Source organism: Chrysochloris asiatica, unplaced genomic scaffold (assembly GCF_000296735.1).
Source record: "Chrysochloris asiatica unplaced genomic scaffold, ChrAsi1.0 scaffold00110, whole genome shotgun sequence".
Lineage (NCBI taxonomy): Eukaryota > Metazoa > Chordata > Mammalia > Afrosoricida > Chrysochloridae > Chrysochloris > Chrysochloris asiatica.
Window position 1 is genome coordinate 3,471,210 of NW_006408628.1, and position 27,436 is coordinate 3,498,645.

At 38.5% G+C, this 27,436-nt stretch overlaps 1 protein-coding gene across 1 annotated transcript in view; it reads right to left on the reverse strand.

The window, feature by feature from the left end:
• The window catches only part of ABCA12 (ATP-binding cassette, sub-family A (ABC1), member 12), a 221,686-nt gene that overhangs the window by 109,744 nt on the left and 84,506 nt on the right, over window positions 1-27,436 (reverse strand). The window contains exons 4-9 of the mRNA XM_006867786.1: window positions 22,243-22,334; window positions 19,580-19,677; window positions 16,606-16,791; window positions 14,750-14,928; window positions 7,895-8,007; window positions 1,247-1,322 (exon numbers count right to left, since the gene is read on the reverse strand). Coding sequence (XP_006867848.1) covers window positions 1,247-1,322; window positions 7,895-8,007; window positions 14,750-14,928; window positions 16,606-16,791; window positions 19,580-19,677; window positions 22,243-22,334 — 744 coding nt within the window. The remainder of the gene's footprint in view (window positions 1-1,246; window positions 1,323-7,894; window positions 8,008-14,749; window positions 14,929-16,605; window positions 16,792-19,579; window positions 19,678-22,242; window positions 22,335-27,436) is intronic.

Sequence of the window (27,436 nt, forward strand, 5' to 3'; positions counted from 1 at the left end):
TTTATCTTCTCGAGCTGATCTTTGAAATTTTCTGTTCAGTTCTTGGACCTCTTCAATTAAATATATATAAGCAACCATGTAGTTCTATTTTAGAAAAGTAAAGAATGGTTTAAAAATAAACCCTACTGTTGTTCTTATTTGTACAAACTTCCATTAACACGGTGGATTAATGAGCTGGACTGCAAAGTTGGTTTGAACCACAAGGTTAGCGGTTCAAGCTCACTAGTTGTTCCTTTGAAATATGTACGGTCACGATGGGTCAGAACCCACTTTATGGCATTTAGCAACAAAAACAACAGCAACAACCATTAACAGATGAATGTGTCCTTTGGGACTAAAGTCAAAAAATTTCAATAGTTCAACTCATCAGGCTAAGCAACCCTTACGGAACAGGCTACCTTGTCTCCAAAGTTGCTTTGAATTGCTTGAATTTACACCTATTAATTACTCCAGTTACTGCAGACAACTGCTTGCATTCCCTACCGTAATTATTACAATTACTTTAGGAAGTAAAAGAAGTAACTGGTAGAAATTAACTTCAGCTGTATTAGAAACAGGTGTCTTGGTGTGGCGCTGTGGGTTAACACTCTGGATGGCAAAGTTGGATTGATCCACAAGGTTGGTTGTTCAAGTTAACCAGCTGCTCCTCGGAAACCCAACATAGGGTTGCTATGAGTCAGAACCGACTTGATGGTCCTTAACAACCACAAACAACTTATTAGAGATGAACTTGACCTCATATTAGAAGCTATGGTTGTTGCAGCACCTCTTCCTTGGATATGGTATCTACATGACCCAGTGTGTCCAGAGTGAAGTTACCTCTGAGCAAGTTTTACTACCTGAACACTACTGAAAGCAAACAAAGTTTTCATTACATTTGACATAAAAAATATTCTGATATTTGAAAACAAAAAGAAACAATAGTCGTATGAGGGATTGAACTTGTAACTTGTAACTAACTTGTAACTAGAGAAAGATCACAAAAGGGTGGGAAACTGGATTCCCAAATAGATTTTCATTATAGACACAAAGTAACCAATCCAGGCATTAGATCTAGCTATGCAACAAGTTTCAACTTCACTACATTTCAATGACATGGTTCTCTGTGGCCCATCAACAGTCAAGTGGTGTTTCCCATGGTCTGATATATTGACAAGAAAACTATATTTATGAATTGAGTTGAATGCTTACTCAGACAAGTTTTCTACCCATTTAGAACAACATATAAACAAGTAGAGAGACTTACTGTGCGGCCAGGCTGCTGGGGGAGAGTGTCTGTCCATCACCGTCATGCCATAGATGTGTTGTATTACGAGGACCACCTAGAAGGTTGGTGAAAATGCACCAAGTTTATTCAAATAATTTTTGTCTTTGTTGTTATGTTTTTGGCGTATCAAAAATTATCTCAGGTTAAAATCATGGCAAGGGAAACGGACAAAATGCAAAACACCTCCAGAAAAAAAATTTTTTTTCCAAAGAATTTTACAAAAGATGGTGATGCTCTTTTTTGCTGGAAGCATTAAGAAATATATTTGTACTACTAAAAATATTCTAATGGCTAAACACATGCATTTCTAGCAATTCTTTCTCACGGCAAAAAAACTGTTATATTATTTTCTTGCAAGACCTGTATACATAGATGACTCTAGGGTACAATAATGAACTACCACACGATTTGTTAATCAAATGGAACCAATTTCAGTCTATGGATCACTGACTTTTTTTTGTCTTCAGTTGTCTAGGATGTAGCCTTGAGAAACAATTACTTTCTCTAATCTGTATTTTCCAGCTGTCAAATAGCCCCTGAACTCAGTTGAATGCAAATTGACTAAGGCTAACAAAACCCTTTTGAGTGGTCTCAATGTGAAGGTATAGAATGAGGAATTCTGTAGACTAAGCACTGGACTGCTACTCTCAAGATCAGCAGTTCAAACCCACCTGTCATTTCTTGGAAACTCTATGCAGGGTCGCTATGAGTTGGAATGGACTCGATGGCACTAAACAACAGCAACAGCCACAAAGCCTTCTAGAAGGAGCCCTGGGAGTGTAGTGGGTTACAACTTGGACTGCTAATCGTAAGGTCAAAAGTTCAAATCTACCAGTTGCTCTGAGAGAAAGATGAGGCTTTCTGCTCCCGCAAAGATGTACAGCCTCAGAAACTCTACACAGGTATGCTATGAGTTGGAACTAACTCTACACCACATAAACAACACCCCACCACCTTTGTCTTCTTCTAAATGATCCTAATGCAAATTTATTTAAGCGGCCACATATTTCTGGTGTTTTGTGTGTGTCTGATTTACTTAAATTAGCATTTTGTAAAAAAGACTACCTTAAAATTGAGAACCTCCTTGCCACCCTCCTGTATCAAATGTGTTTAAGTAACATTTGCACCATCCCTCGTAAACAGCCAAGCTTGTTCAGTCTTCCTGTTCAGCAGAGCAATTTTCCAGGACAGCTCCTTGACAGCATCTATGTATAGCACTGATTCTGAGTGGACTATGGACCAAGAATGCAGATGGGAGAATAAATCAACTTAATAAATAATAATATGCCCATTATTTACTGGCTTCCATGGTACTGTAGGATCAGTACTGGACTGCAAACCACTAGGTCATCAATTCAAACCCACCAGCAGCTCCTTGGAAATCCCATACAGGGTCGCTAGGAGTCAGAGCTCAAATATGTTGTTGTTGTTATTATGTGCCATTGTAACAACAAATATATTGTTGTTGTTATTACATGCCATCGAGTCAGTTCCAAGCCCTAGCAACCCTGCATAGGGCTTCCAAGGAGAGGCTGGTGAGCTTAATCGCTGACCATGTAGTTCAAACTGACTTTACAGTCCAGCGCATTAACCCACAGTGCCACACCTGGACTCCAAATACAGAGGATTAGAGAACAAATCACTGCCATTGAGTCAATTTCCACTCATTGGAATCCTTTTGGACAGAGTAGAACTGCTCCTTAGGGGTCCCTACACGAAATCTTTACGGGAGCTGACATCTTTGTCAACAACACCAAACAACAGCAGAGAAGTTGGTGAGTTTGACTCACTGGCCTTGTGGTTAGCAGTCCAATACTGAAATCACCATGCTACCAGGGTTCCTTTTAGAATAGAAGTATCTGCTTTGCCATATAACACATGTAAATCAACTATGCTGAGATCAAATTATGCTCCACTGTCCAGCTCCTATGTGGTGCCGAACAAGTTACTTGGCATTTGTACACCATATGGCTGTGGAGTTTGCCTTCCTCGTCAAGTCATCAAAATCAGTAACTAATAGAAATGAACTTCAGACACATCAGTGATAGACTTGACCCTGAAGTTAAGTAGAGACTTCTCCCTCTGGCCACGATGGGCAATAAAGCATCCTGGAAGGAATAATGTACTAAATAGGCTTTAATGAAGTGGAAAATGTTATAGACCTTTTAAAAATGAGATTCTATTTTTTTTCTTATTTGTAGGATTAAGCATATTTGGAGTGTATTTAAGCATGGTACACATGAAAAGAAATCTAGCGTACAGATAACCTCTTTTCATTAGGAAGAATGACGCTCTATTTAAAAACGTAATTTTATGTAAATCACTGCTTTGAAAACTACTCTGAGTCAGAAAGCTAATCTGTGATCTTGATACTCCAGTGTTTCTGGAAACCCTAAAGCTTGTTAAGTGTGTAGCAGTGACTTCAGCTGCGGCAGGGCTGAGAATCAGATCCCATAAGACTGGAAGTTAGTGGACAACTTTCTTCCCAAGTACCTATTAGCATATCCACAGTTAGCATCACTGCCCTCAGGCTGCTGGGAAGCTGCATTCAAACCTTGAGGTGTGTTCTCATGTAAGTGTGAATCAGAGAAAGACTTGGGAAAGGGGAGGAGATGTACAGAAATCAGAACGCAGAGAGGAATGAGAAAGGGGTGGTCTTAAAAACTGTTGTCCTCTGAGGAAAAGTCAGGTCTGATGAGCTAACCTCCATCAGTGCCTGAGAGGGGGCAATTCTGAGGTCTGGTGGTGTCCGGACTTACACATCCCAGTTGGATACCCTGGAATCAAATGTGTATATGTCACAGTACCTGTGAGTGAGGCAGTCTCTAAAAGTGCTCGGTGAATGGACTTTGGGGAGAGATTCTCAGTTCGGCCGCTTGCTAGCTATGTAACATAGGCAGAGTGCCTAACCTCCCTATGCCTCAGTTTCTTTGTCTGTAAAATGGGATACTAACTAGCATAGTGGTTACAAATCGGGCAGCGAACTACAAGGTCAACTCCAAGGAAGAAAGATGAGGCATTCTGCTCCCGTAAAGATTTACAGCCTCGGAAACCCTGTTCAGGGTAGCTATGGGTCAGAACCGACTCGATGGCACTTAACAACAACAACAACAACAACTGTGTCTCTTGGAGTCCTAGTGTGGCACTGTAGGATAAGCATGGGACTGCTAACCACAAGGTCTGCAGTTCAAATCCACGAGTCAGTTCTTAGAAACGCTATACAGTCAGAATTGACCTGATGGCATATAACAGCAGTAAAATGCACCTCATAGAGTTGTTTTGAAGATAAAATGAATTTAAAATAATGAAGTTTTAGCACTGACAGAATAAATGTAGCCCATTACTTTCTGGTGCTGTAGGATCAGCACTGGACTGCCAACCACAAGGTCAGCAGTTCAAAACCAGAAGCTGCTCCTTGGAAACACTATAAAGGGTTACTATGAGTGGGAACCCACAACTATAATTTTCATTATTTACAATAATTGTGCAAGGCCTACTGTTAAATCTTAAACCTGAATATATTAGAAAGGGCCCAGGTAAATCTGCTATTCAAACTGAGGGAGGATGTGTGCTCATTTCATGAAGCCCTGCTAAACAACACAAGTAGTGCAGCAGGGTAAGCACTGGGCTGTTATGAGCAAAACCAGCAGTTCAAACCCACCAGCCACTCCATAGAAACCCCACGGTCACTATAAGTTGAAACTGACTCCAAAGCACTTAACAACACCACCAAACAACACAAAGATTAGGTTTGGGCAATGTGACTGTATGTATGTATGTATGTATGTATGTATGTATGTATGTATGTATGTATGCATGTAGTACCAGAAACCCTTGCCCTGCTGAACAGGCATTTTCGTTAGTCTTCAGTCGCAAGTATGAATTCTCTGAAGGATGCCCCAAAACAGCTGGGAGGATTTTTCAAAGTTCTGGAAATTTTGTTCAAGCAGGGAGAGGCTTGGGGTTAACAAGCTTTGGGAAATTCACATCAATATTACTTTAATTATCCCCAGACTGAGTAAGTGTACAAAACTGAAAAACAACAAAAGATAAGCACATCAAATTTTACAAATGAAACACATTTCTTTTATGTATTTCCTTGTCAGAGTGACCATCTAATGGTGTCTTTTAGTATTTGCCAAAGTGATGAACATACTCACAGACGTGAGATCCAAGTATTATTAAAAATTGAAAACCAAGTTACATTGTTCACCAGTAATAAAAGTGTTTTGCTGTCTCAGTGATTAAAAAATCCTACTTCTCTGGCTTCTGAAACACTGATGAGCTAAGCTTTTTTCCTTGGGGGAAAAAAAAAATTACTTTATCACTTTACATTAATTATAAGGTGTGAGTCTAAAGATGAAATGGAAAGGAATGGTAAAGAAAACTTGAAGTTCTCAAGTCTTTAAAATGCAAATGTAAAAACAATACAGATGAAATAATTAGTATTTATAGTGCACTGCCTAGTTTTCAGGCTTGAACTTTTTCTAAAGAGTAAGCTTTTTTCCCTAATGTTTATCAAGGCCATTAAATTGAACAACAATTAATCTTGTAAGCTAGTTGTTAATTCTGTAATTGTAGCGCTAGAAAATGCTTTACACTAACAAAACTGGTGTCCAAGAATATGCTGGGACCCTCAACCTTTCTAAACCTGCTTTTCATATGAAAGTCAACAGTTTAATGAAACCATCAACTTGTGATGTTCACTACCAGGATGGTTATTTACTAATCCAAAGGAAAAGTCTACAAATTCAAAAGCTGATAGGTCAGACTGATCGAAAGCACAGTTGTAAATGTATTTGAGAAAGATAAATGCTAACACACGTACTACTTGGGGAGTAGAGTTTCATTCCTTATAGCCCTAAATCTGTATGTGTGTCTAGGTCTATAGGACACCAGGGTGACATTTTCTGAATCACTAGCAACTTGCTACCCCTCATCTTACTGGGGATGACAGTGGGTATACACTGGGTTTGTCACACTTCAATGACCATTTTCAACATGGCTAGAAGGCAGTTATAATTTCATCAATGAAAGATACATCCTAATTAAAAAGTCGAAGTTTGGAAATGAGGGCAAAAACATTGCAATTCACTTTAGGCAGTTGCTCTGGAAACGAATGGTAGAAATATATTTGTTGAGGCTTACTCCTTGATGTTTATATTTCATACTAAGGTAGAAGCTTAATTTTATAAGCTAAGGGAGATCATTTCCACCTAAGTAAAAATCCTAGAAAGGCACAGCCTTTTTTCCAGCGGTTTCACCATTGCCCTATACTTGGATTAGCTGCAGATACAGATTTGGCATATGTAACTAGTCCTGTTGTGGCGCTGTGGGTTAATGCACCAGACTGCAAAGCCATTTGAACTGCAAGGTCAGCAGTTCAAGCTCACCAGCTGCTCCTCGGAAACCCTATACAGGGTTGCTATGGGTCAAAATCAACTCGACGACACTTAACAACAACAACAAGGATAATTTGGGGTCCTGATGTGGCACTGTGGGGTAATGCACCGGACTGCAAGTTCAGTTTGAATCACAAGGTTGGCGGTTCAAGCTTATCAGCTGCTCCTCAGAAACTCTATTTGTTGTTGTTGTTGTTAAGTGCTGTCAAGTCTATTCCAACCCATAGCAACCCTGTATAGGGTTTCTGAGGATCTGCTGGTGAGCTTGGACCGCCAACCTTGCTGTTCAAACGACTTTGCAGTCTGACACATTAGCCCACAACGCCACACCAGGACTCCATACAGGGCTGCTATGAGTCAAGCCAACTCAACAGCACACAACAACAAGGATCATTTATAAGGAGGCTTGGTGGTGCTGTGGATTAGGCACTGGGCTACAAACCTATCAGTCACTCCTTGGGAGAAAGATGAAGCTATCTATTCCCAGTATGATTTAGTCTTAGAAACTAATTCCATAAAATACATTTCATTGGCCCTGTTCTACAACTGGGGACACTAGACTCACAATGAGTCAGAAGTGTCTCAGTAGCACTGGGTTGAGTTTGGGCTTGGGTGAAACAATGGCTCCGGGCTTGGCAGCTAACCAAAAGTCCTTGCTTCCTGGGAGACAGATGGGGCAGTCTGCTGCCCTGAGGTTGTTGCTGTTGATGTTAAAAGCCGTTTGAGTAGATTCCGACTCATAGCGACCATGTATAGGGTTTCTGAGGAGTTGCTGGTGAGTTTGAACCACCAACCTCATGGTTCAAACCGACCTTGCAGTTCAGTGCTTATCCTGCAACACCACATCAGGACTCTGCCCTAAATATTGTTGTTTGTTATTGGTTTTCTTAAGTGCCATCAAGTCGGTTGTGACTCATAGGGATGAAGTATTGGGTTTCCAAGGAGCTACTGGTGAGCTTGAACTGCTGACCTTGCAGTTCAAACCGACCTTGCAGTCCAGCACATTAACCAGCAGTACCACACAGGACAACCTTGGAAATCTATGAGAGAGTTCTAGTCTGCCTTGTAGGGTTGCTATGAGCCAGAACTGAGCTGTTGACTATGGGGTTTTAGTTTGGTTTCAGCACAACCTTACCTGCTAACCATTTTTTCCCATTGCACACTGTTTCATCTTTCTAACAGGACTGTGACACCAAATTTATACAGAATGATGAAAATAAAATACCTTCAGCTGTGGAGTCTAGCGTCTTCAGCAGATGTTCAACAGACTTTTGAATGGTTCTGAATCCTTGGTTAGATGTGACATGTGGATATACTTTCTGCACCACCAGCAAAGCACTAAGGAGTTGCAGAACAATTAAACCAGATTGCATTTAAGGGTTTATAGACAGAAACAAAAGGTTACTCAAGGAGAAAATGGCTACAGTACAGAACATTATTTTTATAACATAAAAAACAAGATGCTGCTTTTGTAACTTAATTACTTGTTTGTTCATGCACAAAATTCGAACAAAATTGTTCTCTAACTGGGACAGGACATTTAATATTTCCAGGATTCTAAAGCTTAAAGACCTTCTCTTTTTTTTTTTTTTTACATAAAGGGCTTTAAAGAAAGGGAGTGAAATTTAGGTCAATTTGATATATTTTTCTGTTAAGACTTCAATGGTTAAAAACAGCAATGTCCAATTAATCAATTTTTTTAAATTAACTTTTTAATTAATTAAACATAAAAACTAAATATTGGAAATGAAAATCCAGATAAATGATACAGTTTGAGGAGTAATTATTATTTAAGTATTTGATAAATATTTACTGTTTGCTATACAAATGGTAACTTTTTTGGGGGAAAAGTATGTAACTTGTCCTAATTATGCTGTAGGCTAATGCACTGGACCACCACGTCAGTTTGAACCACAAGGTCAGCAGTTCAAATTCACCAGCCACCCCTCAGAAACCCTACATAGGGTCTCTACAAGTCAGAACAAACTCAACGGCACTGAAGAACAAGAAGATTCCCTTAAGTGACTTATATGCAGTATTACAAAAGTAGCTCAACATGAATATCCTGACTAGCTGGCATTCTCTTCCTATAATTTTTATGTTACCAATAAGACAGTAAATCAAACAATTTATTGCATTAGGCAAATCTGCTACATATGACCTCATTAAAGTGTTCAAGAGCCAAGATATCAGTTTGAGGACTAAGGTGCGTCTGATCAAGTCATGGTATTTTCAATTGCTTTATTTGCGTGTGAAAGTTGGACAATGAATAAAGAAGACCTTAGAATAATTGATCCATTTCAGTTATGATGGTGGAGAACAATACTTAATTAAGAACCCTGGACTGCCAGAAGAACAAACAAATCTGTGTTGGAAGAAGTACAGTCGATTGCTCCTTAGAAACCAGGATGAAGAGACTTCAGCTCTCATTCAGACAGGGTATCAGGAGGGACTAGTTCCTGGAGAAGGACTTTATGCTTGGCAAAGTGGAGAGTCAGGGAAAACAAGGAAGACCCTCAATGAGATGGATTGGCACAGTGACAGCGACAATGGGCTCAAACGTAACAGCAATTGTGAGGCTGGGACAGGACCAGGCAGTGTTTCATTCTGTTGTGCATGAAGTTACTATGAGACAAAATTGACTCAATGACACCTAACAATAACTAATAGCAAACAAACTGATATATCATTGACAATAATATATTTCTCGCACAATTTTCTAAATTGATGAGATAGTTTCAACTATCTGGGCAAATATAAGTGATGCATAGAGCTTTTCTTGTTGTCACTGTTAACCTGTATAGGGTTTCTGAGGTGCAAGTGGTGGGTTTGAATTGCCGACCTTGTGGTTCAAACTGACCTTTCAGTCCACTGCATTATCTTACAGTGTCAAACAATGTTTATATTTAGCTAGAGAAGTTTGGAGTTCTTCTCTCTCAACTCAGTCTAAAATATCTGCAGAGATGTTACCAAGAATTAGACAAGAACTTTTAATGCATTTGTGTTTCACATTGTTGTTGTTAAGTGCCGTTGAGTACAAACTCATAGCAACCCAGTATAGGGTTTCTAAGGAGTGGCTCGTGAACTTGAACTGCCGACCTTGCGGCTCAAAGCGACCTTGCAGTCCAGCGCATTAACCCACAGCACCTTCCAGGACTTTGTGCTTCACATCAGACTATAGTTATTCTTTCCTGACATACACTATCCATCCCAGTGGCAAGAATTTGGAATATTTCAAGGAAAGATAACACCTTTTACTACTGCTATTGTCTTGGCCCCTGATTTAAGACAAACTCATGTGTTACGGAGTAAATTGTCCCATCGGGCTTTTCAGGCTGTAATCTTTAGAGAAGCAGATTACCACACTTTTCTTCCTTGTAGTTTGGTTCGAACCACCAACCTCTCGGTTAGCAGTTGACTCTCATACTTTGGCATGTTATCAGGAGGGACCAGTCCCTGGACACTATGCTTGGTAAAGTGGAGGGTTGGTGAAACAGAGGAGGAGCCCCAGCCAGATGAATTGACACACTGGCAGCATCAATGGACTCAAGTATAACAAAAGTAATGATGATGGTGCATGGAGCCGGTGGCGTTTCGTTCTGGTGCGCACAGGGGTGCTAAGAGTCAGAACTGACTGGATGGGACCGAACAACGACAAAGCTAGGGGATGGACAATCAACACATCTATAAAAGGGATGTGCTTTAGTCCACTGTGTGGCCGTGTAGCATAAACACTTACACTGCTAACCAAAAGGTCAGTAGTTCAAACACACTAGCTGCTCCAATGACACTTAACAAAAATTAGTCCATTCTACATTTTCAAAATCAATTAATTACCTAATAAATGCCTTCTTACTCCTTCTGTTGTTGTTATGTGCCGTGGAGTCAGTTCCGACTTATAGTAACCCTATACAGAGTTTCCAAGGCTGTAAATCTTTACGGGAAAAGAAAGCTTCATCTTTCTCCCGCAGAACAACTCGTACTTTCGAACTGCTGACCTAGCAGTTCACAGCCCTATTCATAACCACTACACTACCAGAGCTCCTTTACCCCCTTATTGTTGTTGTTAAGTGCCATCAAGTCGGTACCCCCTTATAGTTACTAGTACATTTTTTTTCTTAATGTTTGTGCTGCACAGGAATGTCTGAATTGCAAAAATAGCATGGATTATACCCAACAATCAAGGTGAGTCAATGCTTCAATTTACTTGAGCAGATTTGGCATATGTGTAAAAGGCTTTTGCTAACAATTTTCCATTGTGAAGTTAAATATAGTACACATTAGTTAATAGCTTCCCCTATCATATTATGTGCATATAATTGCATGATGTTCCACATTTCACTCTATTTTCTAAACTTTTAAAATTTAAATTAAGAGCATTTTAATTTTATCTCCCAAAATATGAATTAAAAACTGCTTAGAGAGTTAATTCTTTAGTGTTCTCTAGTTAAACTCTAGTCTATTAAGATAAATGTATACAATAGGCCTTCCAAAAACTCATGGAAAAACAGAATTAAAAGGTAATGATTTTTTGAAGCCCTCTTACAAGTGCACATATACATAGATGTATATGTAAATAATTTTACTTAGCTCTCTTATAATTCCATAAAACAGATTTTTACTGACCCTGTTGTACAAGTGGGAAAACCAGAGTTTAAAAATGTTAAGTAATTAATGTACACAAAGTTAACCAGGTAAAATAAGAAGAGATGGGGTCTATTTCGTTTCAAAGGTTGTTCTTTCCAACCATCTTTTTTCTGGCACAGAAACTGCCCAACATGGCAGTGGCTAAGGACAATCTGCCAGGAACACTTGAGCATTGTTAACATGAACTCTGTGTTTCAAACCTTTTCTGGCTTTAGAGATATAACTGCATATTTTTTTTCATCTCCGTTCTGTATACAAGACTGTTGAGACTTCATGCCTTTTTAGGTTTGCTCCAAGAATCCCCAGTCCCTCTGACTGTGAGTGCCTTCTGAACCCTGCAATCTTGGGGATTAGCTAAATAGTCTCCAGCCTTAGAGCTCAACCCTCCTCCCAACCTGGCTGTCTGCCCAACTCACCTCTTTCTTGCCCCCAACTAACTGCTTCAAAGCCTAAATCAACTTGACAATTTCCTTAAAACTGTCTGTATTATTGTTATTAATAGCAATAGCATTAATAAATGGCAACAGACTAAATATGTATTTTTATTAACAGAATGCTGTTGTTACATGCCATTGATAGGACTTCAAAAATAATACCTGGTCCCCACCCTCTCTGAGGAGTCCTAGTGTGGCGCTGTGAGTTAATGCGCTGGATTGCAAAGTCGGTTTGAACCACAGGATCGGTGGTTCAGTCTCACCATCTGCTCCTCAAAAACCCTATACAGGGCCGTTACGTGTCAAAACCAACACTTAACAACAACAATAAAAATCGTCTCTGAAATCTTTTTGAAATAGCTCTCAAAATAGGTTTCTTTTATTTAATAGATTTTTTTCCTACTATTAATGTCTCAGCATGGGAGTTATCCAGAGCTAGTTTCCTGATTTTGTTACATATCGGCTGTTTTATAACACTTACAGTCATTACCTGACAACATATTCTATTGCATAATGTTATCATGTACAACAATTTCATTTCAAATTTTAAGTGAATTAAAATAGCCACAGTACAATCCTCTTTCTATGTCATTTATTCTACCCAAATCAGATCTGATGAGGCTTTCTGCCCCCCCAAAAGATTTCAAACCTTGGAAACCCAATACAGGGTGTCTATGAGTCAGAACCGACTCCAAGGCACTTAGCAACAACAAAAACAATAGCAAATAACTTTTTTTTTTTTTTCTTGGTAACTGGATTTTTTAGTCCTAGTGTAGTACTGTAAGATGAGCATTGGACTGCTAACCACAAGGTTGGCGATTCAAATCCACCAGTTGCTCCTTGAAAATCCTATACAATGCTGTGAGTTAGAACTGACTCTAAGGCATTTAACAACAGCAACTATTATTTAAGGAGCCCTGGTGGTGCAGTAGGTAGGCATTAGACTTCTAACAGAAAGGTTGACAGTTCAAACTCAACAACTGCTCCATAGGAGAAAGATGAGTCCATCTGAGCCTGTAAAGATCTATAGCCTCAGACACCCCGTGGGGCAGTTATATGCTGTCCTATAGGGTTGGTAAGGGGCAGAATCAACTCACTGGCAGTGTTTTTTACAAAAATTATTATTTTGGAATTTTAAAAGTTTGTTTTTTATACATGTTTTAATTAAACTTTGTTGAGGCATAATTCAAATATAATAATATTCATTTATTTTAGATGTACAGTTCAATGAGTTTTGGCAAATATACATATTAATATATATTAAGACACAGAACACTTCCATCTCCTCAAAACTGTGTCTTCATACCTTCAATAATTATCCTGAGAAGTACTAATGTGGTTTCTATCACCACAGATTCATTTTGTCAGTCTAGAACTTCAAATTAATAGAACAAATATAAGATCTATATGTATTCTTTTTTTCCTAACATTTTTTGTTTGGATTCTTTTGCCAGCGTAATATTCATGAGATTTATATACGTTACTTGCATCAGTAATCTGTTTCTTTACATTGTTGGGTGAAGTTACATTGTATGAATAAACTATAATTTGGCCATTCTGTTGATGAATATTTACCCACTCACTCCCCTCCCCTGCTAATATTTAACTATTATGAATAAATCTGTTATAAATATTGGGATAGATATCTTTATGTGGGCATATGCTTCTATTTTCTGGGGTAAATATCTAATAATAGAATGCAGACTCATATGGATCTATTGTTTAACTGTGTTTGAAATTGCTTCACTGTTTTTCAAATTGTTAACTTCTAACTTGCAAACTTTGAGAGGTCCACATTCTTTCCAGCACTTGGAATTGTCTGTCTTCTTAGACTAACCCATCCTAATGTGGAGCTCTGGTAGCGTAGTGGTTACGAATCGGGCTGCGAACCTTAAGGTTAACGGTCGGAAACTACCAGCAGCTCCGCGGGAGAAAGATGAGGCTTTCTACTCCCGTAAAGATTTACACCCTCGGAAACCCTGTACAGGGTCGCTATGGGTCGGAACCAACTCTACGGCACTTAACAACAACAACAACAATGTGTCTGTAGTTGTGTCTGAAGTTGTCTGAGCATTATTTCGACTAACTTGTTTCACTGCTGCACTCTGGGCTTCTAAAGGAAATCTCTTTTAACTGATCCACACGTTTGTTTCTAAGAAAGACTATAAATTGGAGAAACAGGATCAGATCAAGCGTCAAGAATCTGGGAAAGTGAACCATTTTCCTAAGAGCTAAGATGAGGACCTATCTGGAGACTAAAATGTACTGATACCTTGATTCTTGTGTACTTTCATTATAGCATGCTATTATGGAAAAAGCAGAAGACGAGATTTCAGATTTTTTTTTAAGTTCAATTCCAGGATTTGATGTTTGCATTTGAGAAACCTGGTTGATCATTTAACCTCCATGAAGATTTGCTTATCTTTTGTAAAACAGCTATCTGGTGTCTCAATCTGAAATCATTATTATACGAATTGAATGAGATTAATGTACTAATATAAGGGCTTGTTATATTGAACAACATAGGCTTTTGAAAATCTTCCAAGGATGGTGAGGACAGTCTTTTCTGGTTTATTAGACTTTTCAAATAGAATACGCCATGCTTTTAATGACATATCAGAGACGATGCTTAGGTTTTGGAGTTAGAAAATCCAGGTTCAAACCTTCCTCGCTGAATGATCAGCAACCACTTAATCTTTATAACACTCTGTTACCTCATTTTTTTTGTAAGCTTTTGGTAAGACTAAATAAAGCTTACTACAGTCTCTGGCATCTAATGTTATTGTTGTTGTTGTTGTTAAGTGCTGTAGAGTTGATCCTAACTCATAGCTACCCTGGATAGAGTTTCTGAGGAGCAACCAGGGGGGTTTGAACTGCCGACCTCATTGTTCGCAGTTCAGTGACTATCTGACAGTAGTCCTTACAAATTAACACTAAAAAAAGAAACAAAATATTTCTTTTGAACAATAACGTAATAACTAATTCCTACATTTTCATACCTGCTTGCCTTTTGAAGAACATCAAATAGGTTGCTTCCTGTTGTGGCGTTCTGTAAAGCATTGGGAAAACTAGACAGAAGCTGCCAAACTGCTGTTTGCTGCTGCAGTTGTGAAAAGAAGGACAAGGCTTTGCCCATTTCTTGAAACATTATCTTCTGATTGTTGGGATCACTTGATACCTAAAAACATAAAAGCACAGAGCGGTCCAAATGGATATTTCAGCATTTGTAGTCACATAACTTCATGTCTTTGAAAGTATCAAAAGTCATCTTTTACTTGGAAAAACTGAAGCTGTTTAGAATTTTGGATGATTGGATTTTTACTATAGGTCCAGAAATTGATGGTTCTAGGAAAAAAAGCATATACGAGAAAAATCCGCACTGAAAACAACCCATTATGACAAATACACAAAATAAAGAAACATAGTGACAATTGGTAACGCTAACTCAGCTCTATCCCTAATTAACACAGGAGTTTTTTTCTGAGTGGACTTGTTGGACGGCTTTTTTTTAATGTGTTTTTATCTGGGTACCAGTGAGCCCATATAATCCTTTTTTTTTCATCAGTCCAAATCCTTGTAGTGGAGTCCCTGTGTGACACTGTAGCATAAGAACTAGATTCCTAACTACAAGGGTCAACCCAGGAAACTTATATAGGGTGACTATGAGTCGGCATCAACTTAACGGCACTGCACAACATACTATTAAAAATACAGGTAAACAAAAGAAATACTTTTTCTTTTTTTCTATATCAGAGAATCCAGCTAAAACCATCAGAGGTAAAGCATGTTCTTTATCAGATTCCCTCAGTCATACTAGTAAAGTTAGGCATTAGATCTGTCTTAATTCAAGGTTTTGCATTCTAAGAATGTGATTTGGAGCAATGTCTTCTTGCTCATACCATCATGCTCTAAACTGCTGACTTTATTAAGAAAGGGGTTTAAGTATCTTGTATTCTGACTGGGGTTATTAAAAGTGTCTCTAGTTTATTCAGAAAATTCAGATTACTAAAAGGCAAGTTAAGCATTCAGTACTAGATAAAAATCACTTACAATAAAATATAGAGAATCGAGGGGGAAATTAGGAGTGGACATGTGACATTTATTCCTACAAGGTAATGTCAGTGGTTCAAACTCACCACCGCTCCTCGGAAACCCTGGGTCTCTATGAGCCAGAACTGACTCAACTGCACTCAACAATAACAAGAGGAAAATTCTTAATATTTGGGGGATATTTTATTTTATTTGAATTTTGAGCTTTTAAAATTAAATTTGGATTGTTTATGCAAGTAGTCATTGGTACCTCATAGCAGAATGTCCTTCCTGCTAATGTATGCTATTTTGAGTAAAAGGATATATTATTTCATCAGAAGCAAATTAGATTTGATGTCAATGAGAAGAATAAAAAGGGGTTACCCATTTTCTAACTGTTGGTGACTTTCTGGCTTTGATAGTTTCATTATTCCACTTACACTGTATCCTGAGTGATGCCTATTTAAAGGTCTCAAAGAAAACAGTGAGTCTTCTTTCACCCCAGAACAAAGTTGTATTGCATTTACAAAGGTGTGCCTACATTAACCACAACACAACCTATTTTGTTCAGCATTGAATCTTGTACGCTGAGCTAATAAGTGGATATTACTTAGGGCTAAACATGGTATGCAAATCTGATGTCAGGAATACATACCAAAGGTGAGCAAATATTCCCATCAGTATTTCCCAGTCCACAGGGGCCAGGTATTTGCTCTTTGACTCACGGTGAGTCACTTTATGGATGCAAGACTAGAAGCATTAGGTATATACTTCTTTCTTTTGCTTGTGAGATCTTTGGTCATATTATTAAAACACCCTCATTCACCTGAATGATTTGGCTTCTTAGTTCTTGGAGAGAAGACTCTAAAAGGGACATGTTGGAAAGGCAAAACTTGTTAAAAACATTTTTTCCTAGAGTGGTCCAAGAGAAGGCATAGTCAGCAATATATGTTGGATAGCTCTCACAGAGTTCTCGTCGTATATCTTCTGAAGTTGAATTTTGTTGTAACAGCTAAAAAAAAGTATGACAAAAATAGGAAAATAATTTTAGTATATATAGATGTCGAAGTCTTCTAATCTTTTTTACAAAACTGACCTGTTTTCACAATAGCTATTTTAAGGTCCTGCATTATACCAACTCACTCCTGGTGTAGGGCTGTAGTATCAGCACTGGACTGTGAGCCACAAGATCAGCAGTTCAAACCAACCCACTGCTCCTCGGAAACCCTATACAGGGTCTCTATGGGTTAGAACTGACTCGATGATACTTAACAACAACAACAACAAATTATACCAACTACTAAGGTAACAGTAAAATGCATTGGGTTTACTCTTGAAAGTTACCACAAGAAGGTGCTAATATGGTTCATTCTTGTCATTGTTTTAAATTAAATGTTTCATATAAGATTTGCTTAACTGAAAGCCCAAATGCACCAGACATTTTCTGACAAAAAATATCAAGCATCAAAATCCTATTAATTTTTCTGGACATTTAGCAGCAGAGACTCTAGTGTCTGGTGTCTTAATTCTTTGTGAAGCTTCATGGGAGATTGGATGTGATCTTGGAAGATTTCCAACAGCAGAGGAACCTGTCGATCTATTCTCAGGACCAACAGTGATTGTTAAAATAATGGCCAAACATTGACTATTTTTCATTTTCAAAATAATTCCTTTATTTAAATTTCATATATAGAAAGAGACAACATGAAAACAAGTATAATTACCAAAAGCAGTAATGGTAGAGTATTTTCATTATGGGATCACAAGAATCCCCCCATACCTCACAACACAGTCCCATCACAGAGACAACGCTATTTTCAGCTATACTATCAGTCACATTTGCCATTATTAAGTAGATCTGGTATTTACAGACCCAATTTAGTTGTACTGCTTTTAAACCTCCCACGAAATCTTATAACCCAGTGTGGTGAAGGCCAAGTTTGTCTGCCCCTTCAGTTTACACCACCAACTTGGCACTTTGCTTTCCAGAGACTTGACTTCAGGATGTAATAGAATGAGGTAAGATCCACTTATTTTAGCATGTACTATAAGTGTGAGGCCTTCTGGTCATTCATCCATATCTCTTTCCTAACATTATACATAAATTCACCTCGAAATTATTTCTCTACCCATTCTTGCAAGGGTTAAAGAAAGCAGTAAAGAGGAAAAAAAGAGGAATCAGAGAGATTGCTGACGCAAGCATCAATATGTCATCCCAAATTTTACATCCCTTTCCTGTTCCAACTATTCTAAAAATATGTATCTATACATAGCACATTCATTTTTGACTTATCGCCACTAGATATATGGCTCTGTGCTACATCGAAAAATTTTGAAATGTGATTTCGTATGAGTAAGAGAGCTTGAGAGCTTTAATACAATACAGTGATATTTTTGAGAATAACATTGTTATTCTAGATATTAAATAATTTATCTGGTCCAGTGTAAGATTGTCTGCTTCTAGAAAACACTATTCAGGAGCTAGAACAACTTTCCTGAGTTCATACACTGGCTTGATTTAGGGTTGGGACTTTAGACTGGAGTTAACTGGACATATTAGGAGATTTCTTATTCCAAATATGGCAGGTCTTATTGTTGTTGTTGTTAAGTGCCATCAAGTCAATTCTGACCCAGAGCGACCCTGTATAGGGTTTCTGAGGAGCAGCTGGTGAGCTTGAACCGCCGACCTTGCAGTTCAAACAGCTTTGCAGTGTGGCACATTAACCCACAGCACCACACCAGGAGGGATCATCAATATTTTACAAACTAGACTTTCAATGTCTAGACTTGCCTGAATGGGAAAAACCTAGAAGTGTATTTTGGCCAGCACTGGCAGATTCACCATGTTAAGTATGGTGCCTTTTTCTGACCTCCATTTTTGTGTTGTCCTTATGAGCTTATTAACATAAACCAGTTTATTGAGATGCCTCAGTTATACCGAATGCTAGTTCAAGAGTCATTTGAATAGTAATAGAGGTATACTAGCCAGCACACCAGCAGTTGTGATGGTCACTGGAATATGATAAAAGTTGAGAGACATTTCCTCATGACTCTAGTACAGAAGACATGGCTATATTATTACAAATGCTGTGTTTGTATGGACAGAACAAGAGAGAGAGAGATGTAGTATCTTTATTTGAAGGTGTTGAGGGGCTGGGGAAGTAACTTTTATGTATGAATCTGGCGGGATGAAAGATAACAAAGAGAAATGGGGATTGTGGTTAGTAGAAGAGTGCCTATTTTGCCTACAGGCATTTGAATTCAATTTCTTAGAACTCGTGTATACAGACATAAACGCATACATTTAGCTCATTGGCTGTCAGTTTACACCTCTGACAGAAATTATGTTCAGAAATTATCTTTTAACGGAGAAAATCTTAAAAGTGGATGATCACTAGAAAACAGAAATCCACAGGTAAGATCTCCATAATATGCTTTAAAAAAGGGATTATTATTATTATGTTTACTCTTAGGGGATATTTTCCACAGGCATGCATGTGGAGGAGGCATTGAGTTTATAGCGTCAGAAAATTGAAAGTTCACTCAGACATATTACTAAATATGTTTTAAGTTTGATTAAGAAATTAAATAAATTCCTGTGAATTTAAGGAATTCAGAATATTTCAGAATAAAGGTTTTTTTATTTAAATTGCTCTTATGAAGAATAATCTCTGAGTTATAACATCAAACTGGCAAGGTGCTCCAAACTTCTTCTTATTTGGCAGAATTTCCTGATTAACCTACAAGGTCTTTGTTCAACTACTCGTTATTGTCTGGCCATTACAACAGTGTGAAGTTACCTTTTCCACACCAAGGAACCTTGCAAGCACTTGACTGCCATTGAAAGCATCTGTTCTGGTACTTTCCAAATCAGGACTTGGAACAGGAAATACTGTGGCTGCAGTTAAGAGAAAGAACAGATTAGCATTCTAAACACACACAGAAAGGGCAGGATCATGTAACTAGCCATAAATATTGCTTTTCCCTTCTTATACGCCTCAGCAAGAATGCACTCAAATACACATCTTCTGTGAAAGTTTTGTACTGGAAAAATGGCAAATTCCATGGTTTTTTCAGCTCACATAAAAAATGTGATCGTTTTGGTCTGTTCTTGGTTTCTTTCCAATCCTTTAGATGTCATTTGCTTTCATTCCAGTTTGTGTCATTAAACTTCATCACCAATATTATTGCCCAATAAACGGAATCATTTCTGTGCAGGTCTGGAGGATGTGAGACGCCTTCGCTAGCTCCACAGATCCATCACATCCCACATCTGTTCAGAAGATCTGTCAATGCACATCTGGTGATCATGGCATTCTTTTTAATTATTCAACTGGGAGGCTGAAATCTGCTTAGGATCATAAATTCTCTCCTCCCATAGTTGTCTCTGAATAATATTTCAGATCAAATACCTGGGACAAAGCAATTAATCTGGACTACAGTAGACGCTAATTAACAAATTCCCAAAAGTAGCCTCAGCTAGTACTATTTATAATGCAGCAGACTTTTCTGGATCTGGAGTATCTATTAGAAGACTACTTTCATATGTATGGGTGTTCATTAAATCAGCATGTTAACTTCAATAAATTTCAGGCAGAATACCTTCTTATCCTCACAACAAAGAATCTTAATATTCAAAGACCAGTGACCCATCTTACATAGGGTCTGCACTTTGTTTGAACACCCACGAGACTTAAGAATTTACTCTTCCCATCTAATTCCTTTCAGATGGAGGCAATATATTTGTGACATGACTGGCCAGCATGAGAAACGTAATCTGTGGCTATTGAGCAAAGCAAAGCTTACTGGGCCATAACACCATGACCTTCTATCTATTGAGCTTTAATTTACTTAGCCAAACATCCACAGAACAGAACATTACCTCCACAAAACCAATCACCACCATATTCTACTACATTAACACAGAGCAGTTTTCATTTGGGTCATCAATTTATACTATAATATTGTTATTGTTGTTGTTAAGTGCTGGTGAATTGGTTCTGACTCATAGCAACCCTGTATAAGGTTTCCGAGGAGCAGCAGGTAAGTTTGAACTACCAGTCTTTTGGTTAAAACTGACCTTGTGGTTGAGTGCTTATCCTACAGTGCCACACTAGGACTCACTGTACCATTATTTGTTATCATATAGAATCCTAAAGGAGTCCTGGTGTGGCACTGTGAGTTAATGCACTGGCTGCAAAGTTGGACTGAACTGCAAGCTGGGCAGTTCAAGCTCACCAGCTGCTCCTTGGAAAACCTATACAGGGTTGCAGTGGGTTGGGAACTGACTCAACGGCACAACAACACCAATAACATCAATAAAATCTCAAATATTTCCTAGTATTTTAAAAGATACTAGTTTATCTCCCAGAGCATCAGCTACATTTTAACATACATGCTAGCAGGTAAGCGCCATGAGAAAAAACTCCTTGCTTTATGCATTGAATTAGCCCTAGCACCTACAACAGTGTCTAGATGACAGCAGGCATCCAATAAATATTTGTTGCATGAACGCAAGACAGCCTTACTGCTTCAACACATTATGTCAGTTTGTAGCTGCTAATTGTGTGTAAAAAGAAAACAGACCAAAAAGACTTAGGCATAAAAACTTAGGCAAGAACCTGCATTTTTAAGGTGCTCCATGGGAGGGTCTTCTGCACATTGATGTTTGAGGTCACTAGCTTAGATGTGAAACAATTACAAAATGACTCCGCTATGCAGTGAGTGGGAGGAAGAAAAGTGTAACACACAGCTTTGCTTGGCAGTCATTCTAGTCTCAGTTCACACATCAATTCATGGTATGAGCACAGCACATTACTTCCTCATCTTTGAAATGGAAAGTAATTTCTGAGATTCTTTCTGTAATTTTTATCATGTGATTGCTAGCCATACACCATCACCATTTAATTAGAACAATCTGGTAGAATTCTTCCAATGCATGTAGGAGGTCTGGGGTTCCATTCCTCACAAATGTGACCACATAGCTCAGTCACCACCCATCTGTCAGTGGAAACTTTTGTGTTGCTGTAATGTGGAACTTCCAAACTAAGATAAACTAAGAAGACAGGCTTGACAATCTATTACCAAAAGTCAGAACCCGAGAACCTTATGGATTACAAAGGTAGGGTCACCATGCAACACAATCAACTTGATAACAGCTAACAACAAAAACTACTAAGAGCTCCTAGTCAGTTCTGGGAAACAGGACAAGCCTCAAGTCTTTTACCAACACACAGATTTTTGCTCCTCTCGAGTATTTCAGTAAAAACTTAATTTCTAATTACTCTCGAGAACTTTGCCCAACTGTGCAGCTACAGTCAGGCTACTGTAGCAATATTTAGATCTCTTAGGGATATTCTAATCATCTTGGTTTGGAAATTTAAAGTATAAACCTTTTCAAGATTAGACCTTCACTGACTGTTCCAAAGGACTGCTCTAAACTCTATAGAAGAGAATAACTTACCCGCCGATGCATGACTGCTTTCCAGAACTTTCGTTCTCTGCAGTGATAAATTGCTGTCCTTCTCCAGGCTGGACTGTTTTTTCCGATTTTCACTAGAGAAGAAAAAATAAGAACTCTATGACTTTACCCACATTTGTATCAATTAGTTACAGCAATGTGGTATGTGGCAGATTCCAGGACTCTCCTAGGATTTTTAATCTACTTTCTAAGATTTTAATAGCAGAACTCGCTTAGCTATATATCAATGAATACATAAAGATTTCTGAAAGGTAAATTTTTATTCAGAGAAAATGGTCTAGCATGAGGTTTTAAATACTCCTCAAAAGGAAAGGATTTTAAAGACTTCAAAGGTAAATATTGGAAGTATTTATGAGAATTACTTTCTTTTTAAAAAGAAGGTCTCAAACAGATGAATGTCCAACAGTGCATTGGAGACCAAGACAAAAGTCTACTTATTTGTCAACATGAAATGAAAAACTAATTTTCTATGTCAAATTATAAATGGAAGGTTGAAGACTGTGTTTATGAAATAGATTCAAGGAAAAAGGCAAAGAGCAAACATGCTGTGAGTACCTACTCTGTGGCAAGCACTGTGGTTGGGGTCATCAGAACGGACACCAGGTGTTAAGGGAAGAACCATGTAATCAGATCTCAGTAGTACCAAATGTTTCAATGCAATAATAATAACATTGTGATGTAATCAGGTCACCCCAGCTTTTGGAAGGGGACATAATTAGGTCTTCCCATTAAAAAAAAAATTAATTTACTTTCTGTTTAATTGATTATTATTAAAATGAAGAAACTAATATTTTTGTGAAAACTGGATATACCGAGATGAAAGTGCCTAAAATAAAATTCGTATGTTTCAAAGTGCAAATCAATCCAAATGCCTCAATGTGAATGTTTTTCAGAATTCCTCAAAGTTGATGAATCTTTCTTAGACATTTGTTAAAGTTAATTAACAGTACATAAAAGTGGAAATAGAAAAGTAATATTAGGAAAACACTGGGAGAAAGATGAGACTTTCTGCTTCTGCAAAGATTTACAGGCTCAGAAACCCTATATAAGGTCGCTGTGAGTCGGAACCAACATAACGGTACCTAACAACAACAACCAGAAAAAAAGAAATTCTGCTTATCGCTGTGCTTAATTTTGACTGTCTCTTTAGTAAAACAAAACAAAACAAAAGTCCTGGTGGCCATGTGTTTCGAACCCAGCAGCCACTCTACAGAGGAAAGATGTGTCAGTCATCTTCCTAAAGACTACCCATGGCCATGGAGTTGGTTCTAACGTACAATGACTCAATCCAGGGTTTCTGAAACTATAAACCTTACAGAAAGAAGCAGACAGTCTCATCTTTCTGACAGCTAGTGGTTGGTGGTTTTGAACCATCAACCTTGTGGTTAGCAGCTCAATGCTACACTAGCAGGCTCCTTCCTTGGAAACATTCTAAGGCACTTTTATCTACCCTGTCCTTTAGGGTCATGATAGCTTTGGGTTGTTTTCAAACAAACATCTAAATCTTAATTCCAGGGTATTCTGTGATTTATACGAGGAGAAAAACTAAGGATTTGATTTTATTTGCGTGTGTGTGTTCTTTTAATAAAAAGGATAAGGAGAGGTGATCTTTGTTTTCATTCCCTAGTGTTTTTCCAATATTCTCCATAAAATGTACTGGTGGCTCCAAAAGTTCTGCAGTCCTAATGTACATTTGAATTATTCATGACCATGAGTATAGTCTCCTAAATCTTTTTACATTCCTTGTGCTGACGATTTGGATGAGAAAACTGTTCAGATAAAAATACAAGCTGACCTGAACCTTTGCCTTTCTCTCCAACAGAAGTTTTAAAAAAGTTTGAGAAGCTAGAGTTTACTTTTCTTTTTATCCATACATTTTTAGTTTTGCTGGAAATACTATGCAGAAGCCCACTGAATATTAATGTATGTTGAAACTAAAGGAGAGAAACTACCTTCATAAAACATTTAAGGAACAAGAACAGAGGCAAAAACCTGAGGGAGGGTTACACAGTTCACAATGAGCCAAGAAGCAAGAGAAAAGAGACTGAATAAAAAAATGTGGTGTGGGGAGAGACGGGGGCAGTAGGAAGCTAAGAAAGGGGGAGAGGCAAAAGCCAAGTCTGTTCCACAGAGGACACCTGGCCCGTTTTCCTAAACCACACCTGAAACATTCTTTAAACACCAAACATGGGCAAGCTCATTGGCTTCTCAGCTCAGTAGCTCCACAGGTAGCTGGCTCAGCAGCTCAGAGTTTGCCCAACAGTGAATCTGCTGCTTGTACACAAGGAACACCAGAGGACCCATTTCTAACAGGGTCTTTCCTGGACTCATGGTTACAGGGTTTCCAGCCCTGGGAGAGGGGTCCATCTTCTTTCATATGACCTCAGCATATCTTTCTGTGAGAATAATAAGAGCATTGCTGCTTCTCTGACTACAAATTTCCCCCAATTTTACTATTTTATTTTTCACTGCATATAAGATGCGGTAGTGTTTGTCTACACCAAATAGTTTATTGTTTTAAAACTCTTAAAATGTTGTTGCTAAGTGCCGTTGAGTCTTTCTGAGGAGTGGCTGGTGAGTTTGAACAGCTGACTCTGAGGTTCAAACCGGCCTTGTGGTCTAGTGCTTATCTTCCAGTGCCACACTGTTGTTAAGTGTATATGGAGAGAGGAGTTGTGGGAATTGAATTTTTAAGTCCTGGAGTGTGAAAATGGAGATGAGTAATCATTAAGTAACCCCACTTATGAATGATACTTTAATGTAGGGTTTCTCAGTCTTGATATCATTGGTACTTGTTGTTAAGTGCCTTGAGTCAGTTCTGACTCACAGCCAGCCTCTACAGAGTTTCCGAGGAGCAAGCACCTGGTGAATTTGAACTGCCCTCCTTGCAGTTCAAACTGACCTTGCGGTCCAGTGCATTATCCCACAGTGCCACACCAGGAAACTATAAAAATAAATCTACAACAAAATATGGTGAGTAAAAAGAGGAATTAAAACTCAGATAAATTCAAAGGTAGTTAATTCTATGAATTGATGAAATTTCTAAAGGAGAGCCTTAGTAGGTCATTATTCTTACTGAGTTAGTAATATTCTTTGATTGTTCTAATGAGCATGATTACACTTGCAGACAAAGCCGTGTGTGCTCCGTATAGCTATGGGTGAGTACGTCTTCCACGATTTCATACCATTTAAGTGCTTTGTAAGGAGCTCTGGTAGTGTAGTGGTTACGAATCGGGCTGTGAACCTTAGGGTCAACAGAAACTACCAGCTACTCCGTGGGAGAAAGATGAGGCTTTCTGCTCCCGTAAAGATTTACAGCCTCGGAAACCCTGTTCAGGGTCGCTATGGGTCAGAACTGACTGGACGGCACTTAACAACAACAACAAGTGCTTTGTACATAAATATTATGCCACATATTACATGCATTATGTGTGTTTGTGTACCTATTCCTGCCATTTCTTCCTTCCGGCCTTGCTGTCTATGACAGCATGCAGCATCTCCCATTCATCCTTATATTCCTAACACTGAAAACAGTACTGCATCATTAGATTGTATGGCTGCTTAAATCAAATAGGCGGTATTGCTAGAGTTTGAAGATGCCTTTGGAATCCCAGGTCTGCCTCTTCCTAAAAGAATTTACCCACCATCTTCCTCATTTGCAAATTAGCAATAATAATATCTGCCTTGCATGGTTGCTGTGAGTATTCTGATGTGTGTCTCAAGATTCTGTCTCATTCCTATCATCATATTGTTGTTGTTGTTGTTAAATGCTATCAAGTTGGTTCTGATCCATAGTGACCCCGTACAGGGGTCCAAGGAGCAGCTGGTGAACTTGACCCACCTACCTTGTGGTTAAAACTGACTTTGCAGTCCAGAGCATTAATCCACAGCACCACACCAGGTCTCCACACCAATATTAGCTCTTGATTAAAGTATACATTCAAAAAAGATGATGCAAAGACACAGCCTTCACCATCAGTATGGAACTGAAGCCCCATATACATGCATCCATGTTCCAGATATAATCCCTCTAGAATTCTAGGAACTTCAAGAACTCTGGATACCCCATTTTTTTATATATCAGAAGAAACCTACAGTTTGGTAAGGTAGATGGGGAGAAGGAAAAAATAGCTCTCACCCTGGGTTCTATAACCTCTTCTCCATTTTGCTATTCTATTTAATTTCTTTAACTGTGTACTTATGAGAGGAGATTTCTGTTTGTAATATAGAACCATTTCACCCTTGTTGGACTATAAGGCTGATAAGTGTACAGTGCACTATGTTGGCAGGTGGCAGAACATTTCTATCCACTGTCATTGAGTCCATTCGGACTCATAGCCACCCTGTACAGGATGTCCAAGGCTGCAAATATTCAAGGGAGCAGAAAGCCTCATCTTTCTCTCATGCAACAGCTAGTGGGGTTGAACTGCTGACCTTGTGGTTAGCAATCCAATGCTTATCCTATAGTTGTAGGGCAGTCAGTACATGGCAAACATCGAATGCTTGATAATACAGAATATCATTGAGAAAACTGAGAGCTAAGGGACCATCTTTTAAAAATGGCCTTGCACTGCTCTCCTGTTGCATACCTGGTTCTGCAAAGGCTTTTGGGTAAAAAAAAAAGCACCAGGATTGCCCTCAAAACCACAGGCACAGTTTTAGTACACTGGACTTACCACATTTATTCATTCACTCATCTGGCTACATTTATTCCCACTAGCTGTCATCTGGTGACTAGACTTTTCATAGTAAGGACAAGAATTAAATGTAAAACAATGGGAATGCCAAATAATAATGATAATGAAAAACCAGCCAATGATTACAATACATAAGGGGTAGATCTAAGGGAGTAAAGGGAAAGACATGCCACAGACCCCTTCAGTTATCATTTGTGTTTTGTAACGTGCAAGCTCCATAGAATTGCTATAGCCTGACCTCTACCCTCTCATCACTGGAAAGGTATTTCCTTCGCCCTTTCTCTATACCTGTGGTTCTCAACTGGGACTATTTTGCCTATTCCCAACAAGAGACATTGGGCAATATCTGGAGACATACACAATTATCACAAATGGAGAAGGCGGTATCTAGGGATGCTGCTAAATATCCTACAATGTGTAGGATAGCCTCCTCCCCGTCAAGAATTAGCCTGCCCCATGTAATATTGAAAGTGCCATGG